The sequence below is a fragment of the Oncorhynchus nerka genome, linkage group LG9b (genome assembly GCF_034236695.1).
Source record: "Oncorhynchus nerka isolate Pitt River linkage group LG9b, Oner_Uvic_2.0, whole genome shotgun sequence".
Taxonomy (NCBI): Eukaryota; Metazoa; Chordata; class Actinopteri; order Salmoniformes; family Salmonidae; genus Oncorhynchus; species Oncorhynchus nerka.
Genome location: NC_088424.1, coordinates 7,938,438 through 7,957,819, shown reverse-complemented (window position 1 = coordinate 7,957,819; position 19,382 = coordinate 7,938,438). Strand labels below are relative to the sequence as shown.

Genomic DNA, 19,382 nt, shown 5'->3' with positions numbered 1-19,382 from the left:
CATTTTTACTGTGGATATAGATCATTTTGTACCTGTTTCCTCCAGCATCTTCACAAGGTCCTTTGCTGTTGTTCTGGGATTGATTTGCACTTTTCAGACCAAAGTACGTTCATCTCTAGGAGACAGAACGCGTCTCCTTCCTGAGTTGTATTACGGCTTCGTGGTCCCATGGTGTTTATACTTGCGTACTATTGTTTGTACAGATGAACGTGGTACCTTCAGGCGTTTGGAAATTGCTCCCAATGATGAACCTGAGGTCTTGGCTGATTTCTTTTGATTTTCTCATGATGTCAGGCAAAGAGGCACTGATTTTGAAGGTAGACCTTGAAATACATCCACAGGTACACCTCCAATTGACTCAAATTATGTAAATTAGCCTATCAGAAGCTTCTAAAGCATTACATAATTTTCTGGAATTTTCCAAGCTGTTTAAAGGCACAGTCAACTTAGTGTATGTAAACTTCTGACCCAATGGAATACAGTGAATTATACGTGAAATAATCTGTCTGTAAACAATTGTTGGAAAGATTACTTGTGTCACGCACAAAGTAGATGTCCTATCCAACTTGCCAAAACTATTAGTTTGTTAACAAGAAATTTGTGGAGTGGTTGAAAAGCGAGTTTTAATGACTCCAACCTAAGTGTATGTTGAAATTAATTGCTCGACTGGTGTAGGTTCTCTCCATCGGTTGGTGTGCAACACTTGCATAACAAGTTAGCTATATTTTCAGCACCAGCCACTGTTCACCTCCTATTGTTGCGCTGCGGTTGCCGCCAGTTGATTTTTAAATTGAACCTTTATTTAACTAAGCAAGTCAGGTAAGAACTAATTATTTTTTACAATGACGGCCCACCCTGGCCAAACCCGGGAGAAGCTGGGCCAATTGTGTGCCGCCCTATGGCACTCTCAATCGGATCTGATACAGCCTGAATTCGAACCAGGGACTGTAGTAATGCCTCTTGCAAAGAGATGCAGTGCCTTAGGCTGCTGCACCACTCGGGAGCCATGACACACACACATATATATAGTTTTTTTCAGAACATTAACCGTATGTAGGTAGATGTGGAAAGATAGATACAAATGATTTGCTGGGGGGGGGGGGTGTTTCACACTAACTCGGCTTTTAGACAATTCTTTAGTGAAGGTTGAATAGTCTATTGTTCAGCTAAAAGCCCATCCTGCTACTCTGGTGAAAAACTAATAATAATACTTTTCCCCTTTCCACATGTTAAAGATTCCAATTGATAGTGTTTTCAGACACAATCGGCCCCAACCCCTATTAATACATTTGGGCACAGTCAATAGCGTACTGGACTTTGGGCTAGAATGTTGAGGGTTCGAAACCTGCTCCCTGCTTGTTTCATTACATTATTTTGCCGGTCTCAGAGCAAATAACCTGGATTGTTACTCCAATCTCGTTCCTCGCTCTCTACAATGCATCATTTTCCGCCTGAGTGGCTCGCTTGTGGGCGTGCTGGCAGGATGTACTGTTTTTTAATTCTGTATATATGAATTACAAATCAGCCGTTACTTAAAATGTGTAATCATTGATGTCCCAGGAGCAGGAGTGGTAAACACTGTTGAAGTGTATAATTGTAATAAATGTATGCAGACACAGCATCATTCAAATAATGTTTTTTTTTTATACACCTGGTATTGGATATGACTGCTAAATAGCGATTCTCGTAAATTTAGTTTATGACAAAAAAATATGCACAATCGATTGTCTACACTAACTAACATATTCCTCTCAATTGTAATTTTTTTTGCTTGACTCATTATGACGTTCTAATTACTTACATTTGCTTCCACCGTAATGTTTTGTCAGCCATCTTTGCTGAAGAAAGTCACCAGGGATGGGAGGCCCGCATCACATCCGTCATTGGAACCACTCTATATGATAAATACCGTGGGACCCAAATGTATAATGAGTGCTCTACCTCCCCCTTGTGGTGGTCTGGAGCAATGAAGCCATGACATATGGTGACTATATCAAAAGTAGTTACATCTGACTGCATCAATACGGTTAAAACCCTCTAACTAACCTCCAGACGAGCTTCAATGCCATACAACTCTCCTTCCGTGGCCTCCAACTACTCTTAAACGCAAGTAAAACTAAATGCATGCTATTCAACCTATCACTGCCCGCACCTGCTCGCCCGTCCAGCATCACTACTCTGGATGGCTCTGACTTAGAATACGTGGACAACTACAAATACCTAGGTGTCTGGTTAGACTGTAAACTCTCCTTCCAGACATTAAGCATCTCCAATCCAAAATGTACATCTAGAATCGGCTTCCTATATCGCAACAAAGCATCCTTTACTCATGCTGCCAAACATACCTTTGTAAAACTGACCATCCTACCGATCCTCGACTTCTGTTATGTCATCAATAAAATAGCCTCCAACACTCTACTCAACAAACTGGATGCAGTCTATCACAGTGCCATCCGTTTTGTCACCAAAACCCCATACACTACCCACCATTGCGACCTATATGCTCTCGTTGGTTGGCCCTCGCTTCATACTCGTCGCCAAACCCACTGGCAACAGGTTATCTACAAGTCTCTGCTAGGTAAATCCCCGCCTTATCTCAGCTCACTGGTCACTATAGCAGCACGCACTCGTAGCACGCGCTCCAGCAGGTATATCTCACTGGTCCCCCCCCCCCGAAACTAATTCCTTTGGTCGTCTCTCCTTCCAGTTCTCTGCTGCCAATGACTGGAACAAACTGCAAAAATATCTGAAGCTTGGAAACACTTATCTCCCTCACTAGCTTTAAGCACCAGCTGTCAGAGCAGCTCACAGATTACTGCACCTGTACATAGCCCATCTATAATTTAGCCCAAACAACTCCCTCTTCCCCTACTGTATTTATTTATTTATTTTGAACCCCATTATTTCTATTTCTACTTTCCACATTCTTCCACTGCAAATCTACCATTCCAGTGTTTTACTTGCTATATTGTATTTACTTCGCCACCATGGCCTTTTTTTTTTGCCTTTACCTGCCTTATCTCACCTCATTTGCTCACATTGTATATAGACTTATTTTTCTACTGTATTATTGACTGTATGTTTTGTTTACTCCATGTGTAACTCTGTGTTGTTGTATGTGTCGAATTGCTATGCTTCATCTTGGCCAGGTCAGTTGCAAATGAGAACTTGTTCTCAACTAGCCTACCTGGTTAAATAAAGGTGAAATAAATATATATATATATATTTGTAGCAGGGGTTACCTTGGTAGCATTGCTGGGATATCACCTTCTGAGGACATTGAAGTTGAAACGTGTAAACAGTGCTGCTTTACCTCATTTAGGCCACCGCACGTGTATATCGGGTGGCCATGGAGGAAGGAGATGGGAAGCGAAGTGAAAATTATACGGCATTAGAGCACCTTTTGTAACCTGTGGTCGAACGGGGGAAGACTGGGTGAAAGCTTTTTAGCTTTTTAGGACCTTAGTTTTTGTGGAGTCCAGCAGAAAAGTATCCTGGAGGTATAGAGTCAGGTAAAGAGAGAGTAGGGATTTTCATGCTATTCTTTGCATATATAATTATGCATAACTTTTCGCATGATTAATAATTGGTATGTTTTGTGTTTCTTTTTGCTTTTCAAGTCTTGTGCTGTCTGTCACTCTCTTAGGAACCCGGAGGAAGCAAGGGAGGAAGTCAAAAGCTCCAGCTGAAATATCTATCAGTTGTACGACGACAGGGGGGAAATAAGAGTGTGCATAGTGTGATTATAGATCAGAGGCCATAAGTCTGAGGTGTAAACATACAAATCAACTGAGAATGTTAATCATATTTTGTTTTCTGTTCATTTATAAGTCATTTCAAAGGTTATATAATGTTGAACAGTATGGAGGTACTATTCAAAAAGGGGGGACTGTTGGATTCTAGGTTGAAATACTTGCTAAACTGGAAGTTAATGATTGGTGGTGTCAATGGAGGTTGGATAAGAGATGGGTCTGGAAAGTTACTAAGTGAAAGATAAGGCAATCACTTGGTTGCGGTCACTGATAAGGTTGGGTAGCTGTGGATTAGTGAGGAATGTGGGCCGAGGTCAGATGAAGTGAGAAGGAATAGTTTTATTACACACACCACTTAACTTCCTGACTAGTAACAAATATATATTGGCTGTCTAGATGTGCAAGGAGGACACGCCGCCTAATAGGAGGGTATAAATACTTGTGCTGGTGGAAACATGTCTTTGTCTTTTCAGCTGTTTGAGCTTTGACTAGTTGTCTGTTAGGTTCTGACAAACAGTAAAAAAAAATGAACAAAAAGGGAAAAACCTATACGTTTTAAAATGTTCGAGGGAACAGACGACTCGTGGTCAAACAATATATGATATTGAGTAAAAAAAATTTGATTAGACACAGTGCATAAGGAAAGTATTCAGACTAGTGTTGCACCGATATGACATTTTTGGCCGATACCCGATATTTTCCTTGACAAAAAAAGATATTTAAAATTTTAGCGGCCTTAAGCATTCTAGTACAGTTAAATAGTTAACACACACACGCAGCGGTCTAAGGCTCAGTGCAAGAGGCATCACTACAGTCCCTGGTTCGAATCCAGGCTATATCACATCCGGTCGTGATTGGGAGTCCCATAGGGCGGCGCACAATTGGCCCAGCCTCATCCGGATTTGGCCAAGGTAGGCCGTCATTGTAAATAAGAATTTGTTCTTAACTGACTTGCCAAGATAAATAAAGGTTACACACACACACACTGACCAAAAAGCTATTTTGTTGGCATTTACGTATGTCCCCATTACCAGTAAAACATAAACAAAACCTATTTCTTTCACTTACTTGCTGTGCGGTTTAATTTGTTCAGTTGATTCATTCTCAACCAGGATTTCTCATACTATGGAACGCCGTTTGGTCTTTTGTCTTTGCGTGTCAAATAACATATTTTGACGTGTCCAATTAGCTTGTTGACCAATCAGGACCTGAATATGACTGCACGTCACATAATAATTTAATGCGTTAATACATTTTTTACGTAGTCTTTGGAAATGGATTACAGTATCACTTGTATGCTATCACTTGTATGCTATGCTATGCTATGCTATGATGCTGGTAAAGTATTTTCTTTTTTTAAGCTAGCCGTTTGGATGCAAATAATGTTCTTCCCCAAAAACATAGCAAAATGACAATCTGTTTCAGTAGCTATAGTTAGCTAGCCTTTTTGGGATAGGGGGCAGCATTTTCACTTTTGGATGAATAGCGTGCCCAGAGTGAACTGCCTCCTCCTCTGTCCCAGATGCTAATATATGCATATTGGATAGAAAACACTCTGAAGTTTCTAAAACTGTTTGAATGATGTCTGTGAGTATAACAGAACTCATATGGCAGGTGAAAACCTGAGAAAAATCCAACCAGAAAGTGGCATATCTGAGGTCTGTAGTTTTTCAAAGCTTGGCCTACCAAATACAGTGTCTATGGAGTCAAGTTGCACTTCCTACTGCTTTCACTAGATGTCAACTGTCTATAGAAACTTGTTTCAGGTTTCTGCTATAAAGGAGGGGGGAATGGGAGCTGAATGAGTCATGGGTCTGGCAGAGTGTCTCAGACTCGTGACGCGCACTCCCGACAGAGTTAGCTCTCGTTCCAGTGCTTTTCTTCAGACAATGAAATTCTCCGGTTGGAACCTTATTGATGATTTATGTTAAAAACATCCTAAAGATTGATTCCATACATCGTTTGACTTGTTTCTACAACCTGTAACGGAACTTTTCAAGTTTCTGTCTGGATGAAGTGCTCGCACCTCATGAAGATGGATTACTGGGCTGAACACGCTAACAACAAGTGGCTATTTGGACATAAATGATGGACTTTATGGAACAAATCAGTCATTTATTGTCGAACTGGGATTCCTGGGAGTGCCTTCTGATGAAGATCAAAGGTAAGTGAAAATTTTGTGTTTTTTCTAACTTCTGTTGACTCCAACATGGCGGATATTTCTCTGGCTGGATTGGGCTCTGAGCGCCGTTCTGAGATTATGCTTTTTCCATAAAGTTTTTTTAAAATCTGACACAGCGGTTGCATTAAGGAGAAGTCTATCTTTAATTCTGTGAATAACACTTGTATCTTTTATCAATGTGTATTATGAGTATTTCTGCAAAATCACCGGATGTTTTGGAATCGAAACATTACTGCACGTAACGCGCCAATGTAAACTGAGATTTTTGGATATAAATATACACTTTATTGGACAAAACATACATGTATTGTGTAACATGATGTCCTATGAGTGTCATCTGATGAAGATCATCAAAGGTTAGTGATTAATTTGATCTATATTTCTGCTTTTTGTGACTCCTATCTTTGGCTGGAAAAACGGTTGTGTGTTTTTTTGACTTGGCTATGACCTAACAATCATATGTTGTGCTTTCACTGTAAAGCATTTTTTAAATCGGACATGATGGGTAGATAAACTTTATGTTTATCTTTCATTTGCTGTATTGGACTTGTTAATGTGTGAAAGAAAATATTTATAAAAAATATTTTTGAATTTCGCGCGCTGCCTTTTCAGCGGAATGTTGTCGAGGGGTTCCGCTAGCGGAACGCCTGCCCTAGAAAGGCTAGCTAACTATATAGCTAGGTGTCATCATCTAAAATAACCCTAATTTATAAGACCATTCTTATTTGAATAATGGTGGTCAGACCCATCTATGTGAAGCTAGCCACAATAAGGATTATCCACAATAGTGGACTTTGAGGTTAGCCTTCAAAATAAAAGTATGGCCTAATTCTACTATTTGAATTAATTTGCATCACTGTCAATGACATACTTTTATTTTGAAGGCAAACAGCAAATTCCACTATTGTGCCTAATCCTTATTGTGGCTTGCTTCACAACACATAACCCGGTCCGGTCGAGCTAGCCAGATGACGCTAGCTGGCTGCTTATAACGTTACCTTTTGGGCAACAGGGTTAAGTAGCTGGCTAGCAATTTATTTTCATGAAGTTCAATTTCAGTAGGTGAACAACAAGTGGCAACCTAGCTAATACTTACTCACAAGGATTCCTAAATTTTTGCTAAGAATAATGAAAATGACTGCAGTTTCTACTGGTCATTGCTTTCAGACTGGTTGTATTGGTGCTAACTTGGTACCAAGCTAAAGCTAGCCACCCCAGAAGTTGCGGTTGAACAAATGATGCTTTATTACCAACGCGGTATTGTAAACACATCGTTCGTGGCCGGTGTTTGCTTTTTTGTTTTGACAGTGCTACTGTATATTTTTTGACACGTAAAGACCCAAATGGCGTTCAATAGTATGTATATCATGAAGCTAATAGCAGTGACGCTATTACTGTGTAACTCCGGTAGGGCAACATCTAAAAAAATTGTGTGGTAGTGTGTACCGGTGCCCGACTAGTAGGTGAAAGCCAACATCACCCACGACATAGAACAGTTGATTGTCAAGGGTAATGAATTCCATTATCTTGGCTTTAATGGATTTCCCTTTTGAGTGGTCTCGCTGAAATGTTCTTACTCTTTCAAATGACTGCTGGACTTGTTGTCTGCTCGATCCTAACAGCAGACATTGTGGGCTAGGTTAAGAATGCTGTGTTGCACGTGTAGCGCTAAATGTTACGTGGCATCATTACATCACGTTATATAGATATGCACGTCAGCTTTGACATCGGTTTTGCACATCGGCGTTAAACTAAACATCGGGTCGATACAGACGTTGGCATTTTTAGCTAATGTCAGCCGATTCCGATATGTTCACCGATATATCGTGCATCCCCTATTCAGACCCCTTCCCTTTTTCTTCTTTATCCATCTACACACAATACCCCAAAATGAAAAAGCGAAAACCGGTTTTGAGAAATGTTTGCAAATATATTAAAATAAAAACAGAAATACCTTATTTACATACAGTGGGGAGAACAAGTATTTGATACACTGCTGATTTTGCAGGTTTTACTACTTACAAAGCATGTAGAGGTCTGCAATTTTTTATCATAGGTACACTTCAACTGTGAGAGACGGAATCTAAAACAAAAATCCAGAAAATCACATTGTATGATTTTTAAGTAATAATTAGCATTTTATTGCATGACATAAGTATTTGATCACCTACAAACCAGTAAGAATTCCGGCTTTCACAGACCTGTTAGTTTTTCTTTAAGAAGCCCTCCTGTTCTCCACTCATTACCTGTATTAACTGCACCTGTTTGAACTCGTTACCTGTATAAAAGACACCTGTCCACACACTCAAACAGACTCCAACCTCTCCACAATGGCCAAGACCAAGGACATCAGGGATAAAATTGTAGACCTGCACAAGGCTGGGATGGACTACAGGACAATATGCAAGCAGCTTGGTGAGAAGGCAACAACTGTTGGCGCAATTATTAGAAAATGGAAGAAGTTCAAGATGACGGTCAATCACCCTCGGTCTGAGGCTCCATGCAAGATCTCACCTCGTGGGGCATCAATGATCATGAGGAAGGTGAGGGATCAGCCCAGAACTACACGGCAGGACCTGGTCAATGACCTGAAGAGAGCTGGGACCAGAGTCTCAAAGAAAACCATTAGTAACACACTATGCCGTCATGGATTAAAATCCTGCAGCGCACGCAAGGTCCCTCTGCTCAAGCCAGCGCATGTCCAGGCCCGTCTGAAGTTTGCCAATGACCATCTGGATGATCCAGAGAAGGAATGGGAGAAGGTCATGTGGTCTGATGAGACAAAAATATATATTTTTGGTCTAAACTCCACTCACCGTGTTTGGAGGAAGAAGAAGGATGAGTACAACCCCAAGAACACTATCCCAACCGTGAAGCATGGAGGTGGAAACATCATTCTTTGGGGATGCTTTTCTGCAAAGGGGACAGGACAACTGCACCGTATTGAGGGGAGGATGGATGGGGCCATGTATCGCGAGATCTTGGCCAACAACCTCCTTTCCTCAGTAAGAGCATTGAAGATGGGTCTTCTAGCATGACAACGACCCAAAACACACAGCCAGGGCAACTAAGGAGTGACTCTGTAAGAAGCATCTCAAGGTCCTGGAGTGGCCTAGCCAGTCTCCAGACCTGAACCCAATAGAAAATCTTTGGAGGGAGCTGAAAGTCTGTATTGCCCAGCGACAGCCCCGAAACCTGAAGGATCTGGAGAAGGTCTGAAACCTGTATGGAGGAGTGGGCCAAAATCCCTGCTGCAGTATGTGCAAACCTGGTCAAGAACAACAGGAAACGTATGATCTCTGTTAATTGCAAACAAAGGTTTCTGTACCAAATATTAAGTTCTGCTTTTCTGATGTATCAAATACTTGTCATGCAATAAAATGCAAATGAATTACTTAAAAATCATACAATGTGATTTTCTGGATTTTTGTTTTAGATTCCGTCGCTCACGGTTGAAGTGTACCTATGATCAGACCTCAAAATCGGCAGTGTATCAAATACTTGTTCTCCCCACGGTAAGTATTCAGACCCTTTGCTATGAGACTCAAATTGAGCTCAGGTGCATCCTGGTCATCCTTGAGATGGTTCTACAACTTGATTGGAGTCCACCTGTGGTTAATTCAATTGACTGTTCATGATTTAGAAAGCCACACACCGGTCTACATAAGATCACACAGTTGACACCACATGTCAGAACAAAAACCAAGCCATGAGGTCCAAAGAATTGTCAATTGAGCTCCGAGACCAAAACATTTCTGCAATATTGAAGGTCCCTGAGAACACAGTGGCCTCCATCATTTTAAAATGGAAGAAGTTTGGAACCACCAAGGCTCTTCCTAGAGCTGGCTGCCTGGCCAAACTGAGCAATTGGTGGAAAAGGGCCTTGGTCAGGGAGGTGACCAAGGAACCTGATGGTCACTCTGACAGAGTTCCTCTGTGGAGATGGGAGAACCTTCCAGAAGGACAACCATCTCTGCAGCACTTCACTAATTAGGCCTTTACGGTAGAGTGGCCAGATGGAAGCCACTCCTCACTAAAAGGCACATGACTGCGCACTTGGAGTTTGCAAACAACACCTAAAGGACTCTCAGACCATGAGAAACAAGATTCTCTGGTCTGATAAAACCAAAGATTTAACTCTTTGGCCTGAATGCTAAGCGACACGTAAGAACCTTGGACCATCCCTACAGTGAAGCGTGGTGGTGGCAGCATCATGCTGTGGGATGTTATTCAGCGGCAGGGACTGGGAAACTAGTCAGGGTTAAAGGAAAGATGAACAGAGCAAAGTACAGAGAGATCCTTGATGAAAACCTCAGACTGGGGTGAAAGTCCACCTTCCAACAGGACAATGACCCTAAGCACACAGCCAAGACAATGCAGGATTGGCTTCGGGACAAGTCTCTGAATGTCCTTGAGTGGCCCAGCCAGAGCCCGGAGTTGAACCCGATCGAACATCTCCGGAGAGACCTGAAAATATCTGTGCAGAGACGCTACACATGCAAACTGACAGAGCTTGAGAGGATCTGCAGAGAAGAATGGGACAAACTTCTCAAATACTGGTGTGGCAAGCTTGTAGTGTCATACCCAAGAAGACTGGAGGTTGTAATCGCTGCCAAAGGTGCTTCAACAAAGTACTGAGTAAAGTGTCTGAATAATTAGGGAAATGTAATATTTCAGTTTTGTATGGTTTTTAAATAATTTTGCAGAAATTTCTAAAAACCTGTTTTTGCTTTGTCATTATTGGGTATTGTGTGTAGTTTGATTTAAAAAAAATGAAAACAAATGTAATCCATTTTAGAATAAGACTAACGTAACAAAATATGGAAAAAGTCAAGGGGTCTGAATACTTTCCGAATGCACTGTATATGATAGACGGACGGACAGAGAGACAGAGCCATAGAAAGCGGCGGCCTATAACATATTGGATTATTTGTAGATGAGTGTACCCAGCTATCAACAAACGTCCCCACAACTTCAGAGAATGTTCCGCTAAGAGTCTCATTAGGTCTTTAGGAGAATATTCCATCAACGTTCTGCCAAACATTCACATTACATGGTTGCCATGTTCTCAGAATATAAGATATTAATGTTCTAGACACGCTTCATGGGACGTTGCAGGAACATTTCTGTTTATCAGTTGTGAGGATGTCGCCTGATGGTCCCAAAGACCACAAAGAAAATGTCAAATCAATACACATCAGACCTTGTCACTGCTGCCGAGCCCATCAAGGCCCTGATTAGTGAACCACTGATCCATTCACAACTCTTTGTCTGTTGGCAAAGTTAGGGACACACAAAAACAGCACTTTCAATTGACATATGATTAAATTGTGAAGGTTCATTTATACAGTAATTATTACTCACCTGGGATTTGAACACACAACCTCTTGGTTCACAGTACTCTGATCTTCCTGCTATGCCACCACGTCCTTGGCAGGTATCAGTTTATCTTAATATACTCATTATTGATCTTAGTTACTTATTTCAGAAATGTAAGGGCTTTCTGTATTGTTGTCTAATGTTGGTGGGGCATGTTAACCTGTTTTAATGATACTCCTGAATCACTATGATCAATAAACATTTTCTTGAGTGTACTTTTAATAGAGCTGAGATTTACTTCAAAGTGCATTCCCCCTATGGAGAGTTCTCTTTGAGATGCTCAGCTAGAGCCTCTAGGATTAATAAATAATTATAATTTATTACGTAGTGGAAATATGTTCATAATTCATGCTCAAGAGAAATCCTACAGATTCCCATCTTTCAATGATAAACTCATTTTAATTTGATCAGATAGGTGTGTTGTGGTGCTGCATCAAATCAAATCAAATGTTATTTGTCACATACACATGGTTAGCAGATGTTAATGCGAGTGTAGCGAAATGCTTGTGCTTCTAGTTCCGACAATGCAGTAATAACCAACAAGTAATCTAACTAACAATTCCAAAACTACGTCTTATACACAATGTAAGGGGATAAAGAATATGTACATAAGGATATATGAATGAGTGATGGTACAGAGCAGCATAGGCAAGATACAGTAGATGGTATCGAGTACAGTATATACATATGAGATGAGTATGTAAACAAAGTGACATAGTTAAAGTGGCTAGTGATACATGTATTACATAAGGATGCAGTCTGATATAGAGTACAGTATATACGTATGCATATGAGATGAATAATGTAGGGTAAGTAACATTATATAAGGTAGCATTGTTTAAAGTGGCTAGTGATATATTTACATCATTTCCCATCAATTCCCATTATTAAAGTGGCTGGAGTTGAGTCAGTGTCAGTGTGTTGGCAGCAGCCACTCAATGTTAGTGGTGGCTGTTTAACAGTCTGATGGCCTTGAGATAGAAGCTGTTTTTCAGTCTCTCGGTCCCAGCTTTGATGCACCTGTACTGACCTCGCCTTCTGGATGATAGCGGGGTGAACAGGCAGTGGCTCGGGTGGTTGATGTCCTTGATGATCTTTATGGCCTTCCTGTAACATCGGGTGGTGTAGGTGTCCTGGAGGGCAGGTAGTTTGCCCCCGGTGATGCGTTGTGCAGACCTCACTACCCTCTGGAGAGCCTTACGGTTGAGGGCGGAGCAGTTGCCGTACCAGGCGGTGATACAGCCCGCCAGGATGCTCTCGATTGTGCATCTGTAGAAGTTTGAGTGCTTTTGGTGACAAGCCGAATTTCTTCAGCCTCCTGAGGTTGAAGAGGCGCTGCTGCGCCTTCTTCACGATGCCGTCTGTGTGAGTGGACCAATTCAGTTTGTCTGTGATGTGTATGCCGAGGAACTTAAAACTTGCTACCCTCTCCACTACTGTTCCATTGATGTGGATAGGGGGGTGTTCCCTCTGCTGTTTCCTGAAGTCCACAATCATCTCCTTAGTTTTGTTGACGTTGAGTGTGAGGTTATTTTCCTGACACCACACACAGAGGGTTCATTCACATGCTAGTTAGAACTAGGAAACTCGGAAATGTACAACTTGTTAATTTGTTGAACGCGGCACATAGAACCAGTTATCAAGTCGAACATTTCTGAGTTTCCTAGTTCCAACTAGCAGGTGAACGTGGCATAACTGTAACATATATTGCGAAGAATGTGCGAGTAGGGTGACTCCCCTAGCGGGTCTCGAACCCAGGCAGGCCAACATCACCAATGACAAAAGCTCTCGCCACTACCAATAAGGGATATCTCTAGGGCAGTGTTTCCCAATCCCGGCCCTCAGGACCCCAAGGGGTGCACAATTTGGTTTTTGCTAACACTACATAGCTGTTTCAAATTATCAAAGCTTGATGATTAGTTTTTTATTTGACTCAGCTGCGTAGCGAAAAAAACAAAAACTCCTTGGGGTCCAGAGGACCGAGTTTGGGAAACCCTGCTCTAGGGCATGTGCTTATTGGGCAAGTACAGTTAGGCCCTATCCAGAAGCAAACTCTAAACCCTCCTCCCTAGGCACTTGTGTAGATCTGAAACAACTTGATAGGTGTAAGGCTGTAAGCAATAGGGGGAATGTACTTCAAAGTAAATCTGAGCTCTGTTAAAAGTACACTCAACAAAAACTTTTATTGATCATTGTGATTCAGGAGTATCATTAAAACAGGTTACTGTGCCCCAACCAACATTAGACAACTGTACAGAAATCCCTCAAATTTGGTGTAACCCATGTTGAATAATAATTACTGTATAAATGAACATGCACAATGTAATCATGTATATCAAAGTGTGTAAAATATTTAAGTTGAAAAAACTGTGTTGAAAGCACTGTGTGTGAGAGTATCCCAAACCTTCCCAACAGACAAAAAGCTATCAGTGGTTCACCAATCAGGGCCTTGACTGGCTCAGCAACAGTAACAAGGTGTGATGTAAAATGAATATTTTTTTGTGGGGGAGAACGACTCTTTGGGACTGTCGACATCCTGACAACTGATACAGACACATTTTCCTACGTTCTCGTGAAACGTGTCTAGAACATTAATATCTTATATTCTGAGAATATGTCAACCATGTTCTGTACATGTTTGGTGGGACGTTGATGGAATATTCTCCTAACCCTCAGAAAACTGGACACATGCTACAAACCCATAAAACGCATCTAGAACATTCATGTTGTATATTCTGAGGACATTGTAACCACATTCTAGATAAGTTCTGCTTGATATGAAGGGAATGGTCTCCTAACTTTAACAGCAAAACATTCAAAAGTTTTTGATAATATAGATAGGGGAACATTCTAAGGGACAACTGTACACTCAAACAGTAGGGGAGCATTACGAGTAACATTACAAAAACATTCGCTCTCCCTAGAATTGTTGGCTGTTTACCTACCTTTCTTTTGCCTTTTTCTTCTCGTCAAGGTGGCGGTGAGCCTCCAGGCGTGACTCTGGAGTATAGGCACAAGGTTTCTCCCAAAACTCCCTCTCCTGGTCTTCTGAAGAAAGGCAGCTTGTCTTCTCTTTCTCCTCTCTCCCTTGGATCTCCTTGTTTTCTTCATGCACAGGGCTATAGATCAATAAACAAAACTCTTCAGAGTTATTAAAAACATTTCATAAAACTGAGTGATTGATAGTGAACTGAAATAGAGTATCGGGCTGATTCAATAACTTCAGATGAGGTTAGGGTTACTCCACAGATACACCAGTTATCCCTGCTGTTCTACATCAAATCAAGGTGGAAAGCTTGAACATACATGGTGTTGTTGATGTCAGTGTACCAGCGACCATCAAAGCCAGGATTCTTCGCTTTAACAGAGGAGTGGCTTTCCCTTTTCGGCCCCCGCTGCACCTCTCCTCCCTCTCTCTGGGCCTCCTCTTTCTCACTCGCTCTCTTCTGCAGGTAATCCTGCTCCTGCTGCCGAATCCGCCTCCTTACCTCATCTAGGCCTTGTCTGGCTCGGATCCTTTCCGACCTCCCAATCTCTTTCCCATCCAGATACTGCAAAAAATGTAAAAAATATTTCCCCTACCATGCTAGGCTATCTCCAGGCGAGCAAGTACATGCTAGACTAGCGATTTTGTGTGTGTGTGTGTGTGTGTGTTTTTGCGCATATCTTTTAAGAAAATGCATGGACACTACTGTGAGTCGCTTTGGATAAAAGTATCTGTTAAAGGCATACACCGAGTGTACTAAACTTTAAGGATATCTGCTTTTTCCATGACAGACTTACCAGATGAATCCAGGTTTCAATGTCACATGCACAAGTACAGTGAAATGCCTTTCTTGCAAGCGCTAACCCCAACAGCACAGTAATCAATAACAATGTAATACAACAAAAATGTTAAAGGTAGAACAAAAACAAACAAGATGTAAAAATAAGAAGATGATGAACAGGATAGGGTAAGTAAGCATACTATATACTGGGTCAGTTCAAGTACCATATATACAATGTGCAGGGATACTATGACATCACTTGCTAAATCCACTTCAATCAGTGTAGATGAAGGGGAAGAGACAGGTTAAAACATTATTTTTAAGCCTTGAAACAACTGAGACATTGATTGTGCATGTGTGTCATTCAATGGGCAAGACAAAAGATGTAAGTGCCTTTGAACGGGGTATGGTAGTAGGTGCCAGAACTGCAACGCTCATGGGTTCTTCCACTTCAACATTTTCCCGTGTATATCAAGAATGGTCCATCCCCCAAAGGCCATCCAGCCAACTTGACAACTGTGGGAAACATTGGAGTGAACATGGGCCAGCATCCCTGTGTAACGCTTTCAACACCTCGTAGAGACCACACCCCAACGAATTGAGGCTATTCTGAGGGCAAAAGGGGGGGGGGGGGTAACTCAAATTTAGTAAGGTGTTCCTAATGTTTAGTGTACTCAGTGTATATTTGAAGCCCAGTTAGCACATTTGCTTCCTTGGAAGTTTTTGGTTTCCAATTGGTTCTGGGAACGAAGCCATAAGTTTCCTGACTTGTAAAACTGAATGTTTTTTTAAGAGAAAGGAAGTGAACATTTCGCCTGTTCTGGAAATGTTACTTTTTAGGTTGTTGGGAGGTTCTGAGAACATTTTACGATGGTTACCTGAAAATTGTCCTGAGTTTTTATTAACGTTCTGAGTACGGAAATGATAGGTTATTTGAAGGTAATTAAATAAAGTACTGAGAACTTGTTTCAATAAGAGTTTTAATAACACTGCTAGCTTAGTTTGGGTTCATTGTATTTAACTCCAAGCATAGATAGGACACGTGGAAATGTATTTGCTTATTCATTAATAATGCAAGCATCTATTTTTTTTATTGTGGCACGACGTCAGTGAGATTTGAACTTATGATCTTCATTTCACTGTACTTGTGCAAAGTGACATTAAAACTTGACATTTCTATTTTATATCCCTCCTGATACCTTCAGTTGGGGCAGTGAAGCCACAACGTATTGCCTGTAGCCCTCAAACTCAGTGCAGGGGTTCCCCACCAGGAAAAGCTCTCGGAGATGGAGGTTGTTCTTCAATGACTCCACACTGCTCAACCGGCCCACAAAATTCACTGTCAGGTCCAGCTTCTGGAGACTCTCACATCCTGTTGTAACGGGTTGAGGAGGCAAGAATAGTATGAGTAAAGCTCTATTTGGTCTATTTCATTCTCTAAAGCCAGAATGGAATTGCTATTTTTAGAGTCAAAGCACAGGTGGATTTGTTTTATGTAAATTTAAACTATGGTTGAGGAGAAATGCTATTAAAAACAGACTTTTGGTAATTTCCTTAGCCTACATTAATACAAACAGATAGCCACTTCTACTATTTTACAACATTGTCCTATGTGCACAAAATACTAACCTTCCAGGTTTTCGATCAGTTCAACGTTGTTCAACGCAAGGTTTAGATACTCCAACTTTTTCAATCTATATACATTTTCTGTGGAGAGCAAATGAATACATATTTCTAAATATTGAAATTGCATTGATGGTCAATGAAATACAAATATAAAATATAGGGTAGTTAGATTAGGCCCCAATTAAATGAAACAATGTAAAGTTAATTTAATTGCAATTCTATAAAAAGAGGGCGGGTAAAGAAATTAGAATCACCTATTCTGGGAATGAGATTGTTTTGAAGATATAGAATTTTGAGGTCCCTGCACCACTTATCAATGTGTTCTATTTTCTCAATATCTTGTTGATGCAAAGACACCTCCTCTAAGGAAAGGATCTCGCAGTTGTTATGCTCTGCCCGACGTCGTACCATGTCTTCTGTGACTGTAGATTATGGAAAAAGGGTGTGAAGCAAATGGTATAGCTACGTTACTGTAGTAGACCAAAGTAGAAACAACAAGTGACACGTTGATGCTATCTAGGCTACCTATCTAGCTAGCTAGTTTATTCGGTTGCTTGTATCACTGAAGTGAACAAGTTAAGTAGCTAACTTAGCTAGTTGAAGAATACCAAATAAGACAGCACCATGATGTCATTCCATTTTGTCTAATAACGACTCGCTAGCCATATTTATTCTGTGCATTAGTGATAATTGTTAAATTATCGGGATTAGCCAACCAACTTTGTACTTACTCAGGACCATCTTTCTTCTCTTCTGTTTGGCAGGCGTTGCTACTAGAAACCAACACTGTTTGGAAGATGTCAGCGGGTGCGCTCGGTTTGCACAGTCAGGGGATTCCTTTCAATTGGCCCGCGGTCAGCCCCCTTCAATTGTAGTCCGAATGCAGCAAGGGCCCAGGGGGCGTTCCCTGACAAGTGGGCGGTCCATGACAAGGGTTTAATTCCTAGACGAGCCCTTCTTTCTTCTCATTGGCACCTCGCTAGCTGTCGTGTCTTTGCTGCGTTCTTAACTCCACACTATGCCCCCATTATAGACCATTCTCACAAGTGTTTGCCTTTACTTGTAGTCCCAAAAAACGGAAATTGAGTTACGTCTTGTTCGTTCAGCCATTGCTATGGGGAAAGTGTATGCGGAAAGAATAGGGTTTTGGGATTAACATCGAAAATAAGGTCTGAGGTTAACAGAGGTTTAAGACATTTTATACGTTTTGTTCTATGAGATAATATCAGTCAGTTAACACAACCCTTATGAATTATCAAGCCTTTTATGTGCTTTTTAAAAATTACATAAATTGTTCAAAATTCACATAGTGACATTAGCTGATTAATATTATCTCATAGAACAAAACGTATAAGAGCAACTAAGCCTGTGTTTACCACCGGCCTTATTAAAAAATATATATATTTTAACTCTTTTCTGGCCCATAGGCTTATAGGCTTTAACGAAAAATGGCGGAGTTAGTGCCTACAAAAAGACGCCATTACTATTTCTCTCTATCAGCGGGAGCTTGAGTACATAAATGTCACTAGTTACCACAAACGCAAAGTCGTAATTATTTTTTTTGTGGGGGGGCGTCCAAAATAGGGGAGGATTCTCAAACTTTTTTTTTGTTGCTTTGGGGAGGGTTGTATGGTTTATTATTGGGAACAGGGGAGGGTAGTGTGTTTTTTTTCCTTGAATTGCTTCTAATATTACCCTAATAAAGATTATAAAGGTTTGTGAAGGTTTGGTGTGGTGGGGATATTATTAAGCTTTACCTACTGCAGGCCTATGAAGGCAGTGCGCTCCGGTGCTCCCACTGACTCCGACAGTTGAACTTGAGGTGAGGAAATCTGTTTCAGGCCTACCAGAGTTCCTGCTATAATCTATCAATATAGCGCTGATCTTAAAACAAAATATTCTGATTGAACATTTATGAATTAGCCTCCTTTTGTATGTCTATATCTGTATAGTAGCCATCTGACATAAATAAACGCATGTTGGTGTCGCAGCATGCCACTGGCATATTTCTATCAATCTCTCTGAGGTTAGGCCTAAGCTTCTCTTCCTTTATATATATCAAACCAAATTTCATTTGTCACACGCGCCAAATAAAACAGGTGTAGAACTTACAGTGAAATGCTTACTTACAAGACCTTAACCAACAATGCATTTTTTTGAAAATACATTAAGAAATAAAAGTAACAAATAATTAAAGAGCAGCAGTAAAATAAAAATAGCGAGGTTATATACAGGGTCAATGTAATATGTACATGTAGGTAGAGTTATTAAAGGGACTATGCATAGATAATAACAGAGAGTAGCAGCAGCGTAAAAGAGAGAGAGGGGGGGGGGGCAATGCAAATAGTCTGGGTAGCCATTTGATTAAACGTTCAGCAGTGGGGGTAGAAGCTGTTTAGAAGCCTCTTGGACCTAGACTTGGCACTCCGGTACCGTTTACCATGTGGTAGCAGAGAGAACAGTGGCTGGGGTCTTTGACCATTTTTATATATACAGTGGGGCAAAAAGTATTTAGTCAGCCACCAATTGTGCAAGTTCTCCCACTTAAAAATATGAGAGGCCTGTAATTTTCATCATAGGTACACTTCAACTATGACAGACAAAATGAGAAAATAAAATCCAGAGAATCACATTGTAGGATTTTTAATGAATTTGTTTGCAAATTATGATGGAAAA

General features: G+C 40.9%; 1 protein-coding gene across 3 annotated transcripts in view; it reads right to left on the bottom strand.

Annotated features, from left to right (window-relative positions):
- The window catches only part of dnaaf11 (dynein axonemal assembly factor 11), a 62,930-nt gene extending 45,398 nt beyond the window's left edge, over positions 1-17,532 (bottom strand). For 2 of the 3 annotated variants that reach the window (XM_029641970.2, XM_065013321.1), the window contains exons 1-6: positions 17,438-17,532; positions 16,961-17,128; positions 16,710-16,787; positions 16,280-16,452; positions 14,620-14,864; positions 14,259-14,432 (exon numbers count right to left, since the gene is read on the bottom strand). In XM_029641970.2, the coding sequence (XP_029497830.2) occupies positions 14,259-14,432; positions 14,620-14,864; positions 16,280-16,452; positions 16,710-16,787; positions 16,961-17,128; positions 17,438-17,447 (848 nt within the window). In that variant the 5' untranslated portion in view covers positions 17,448-17,532. The remainder of the gene's footprint in view (positions 1-14,258; positions 14,433-14,619; positions 14,865-16,279; positions 16,453-16,709; positions 16,788-16,960; positions 17,129-17,437) is intronic. The other variant, XM_029641971.2, reaches the window with a different exon arrangement.
- Positions 17,533-19,382: the final 1,850 nt, after the last annotated feature.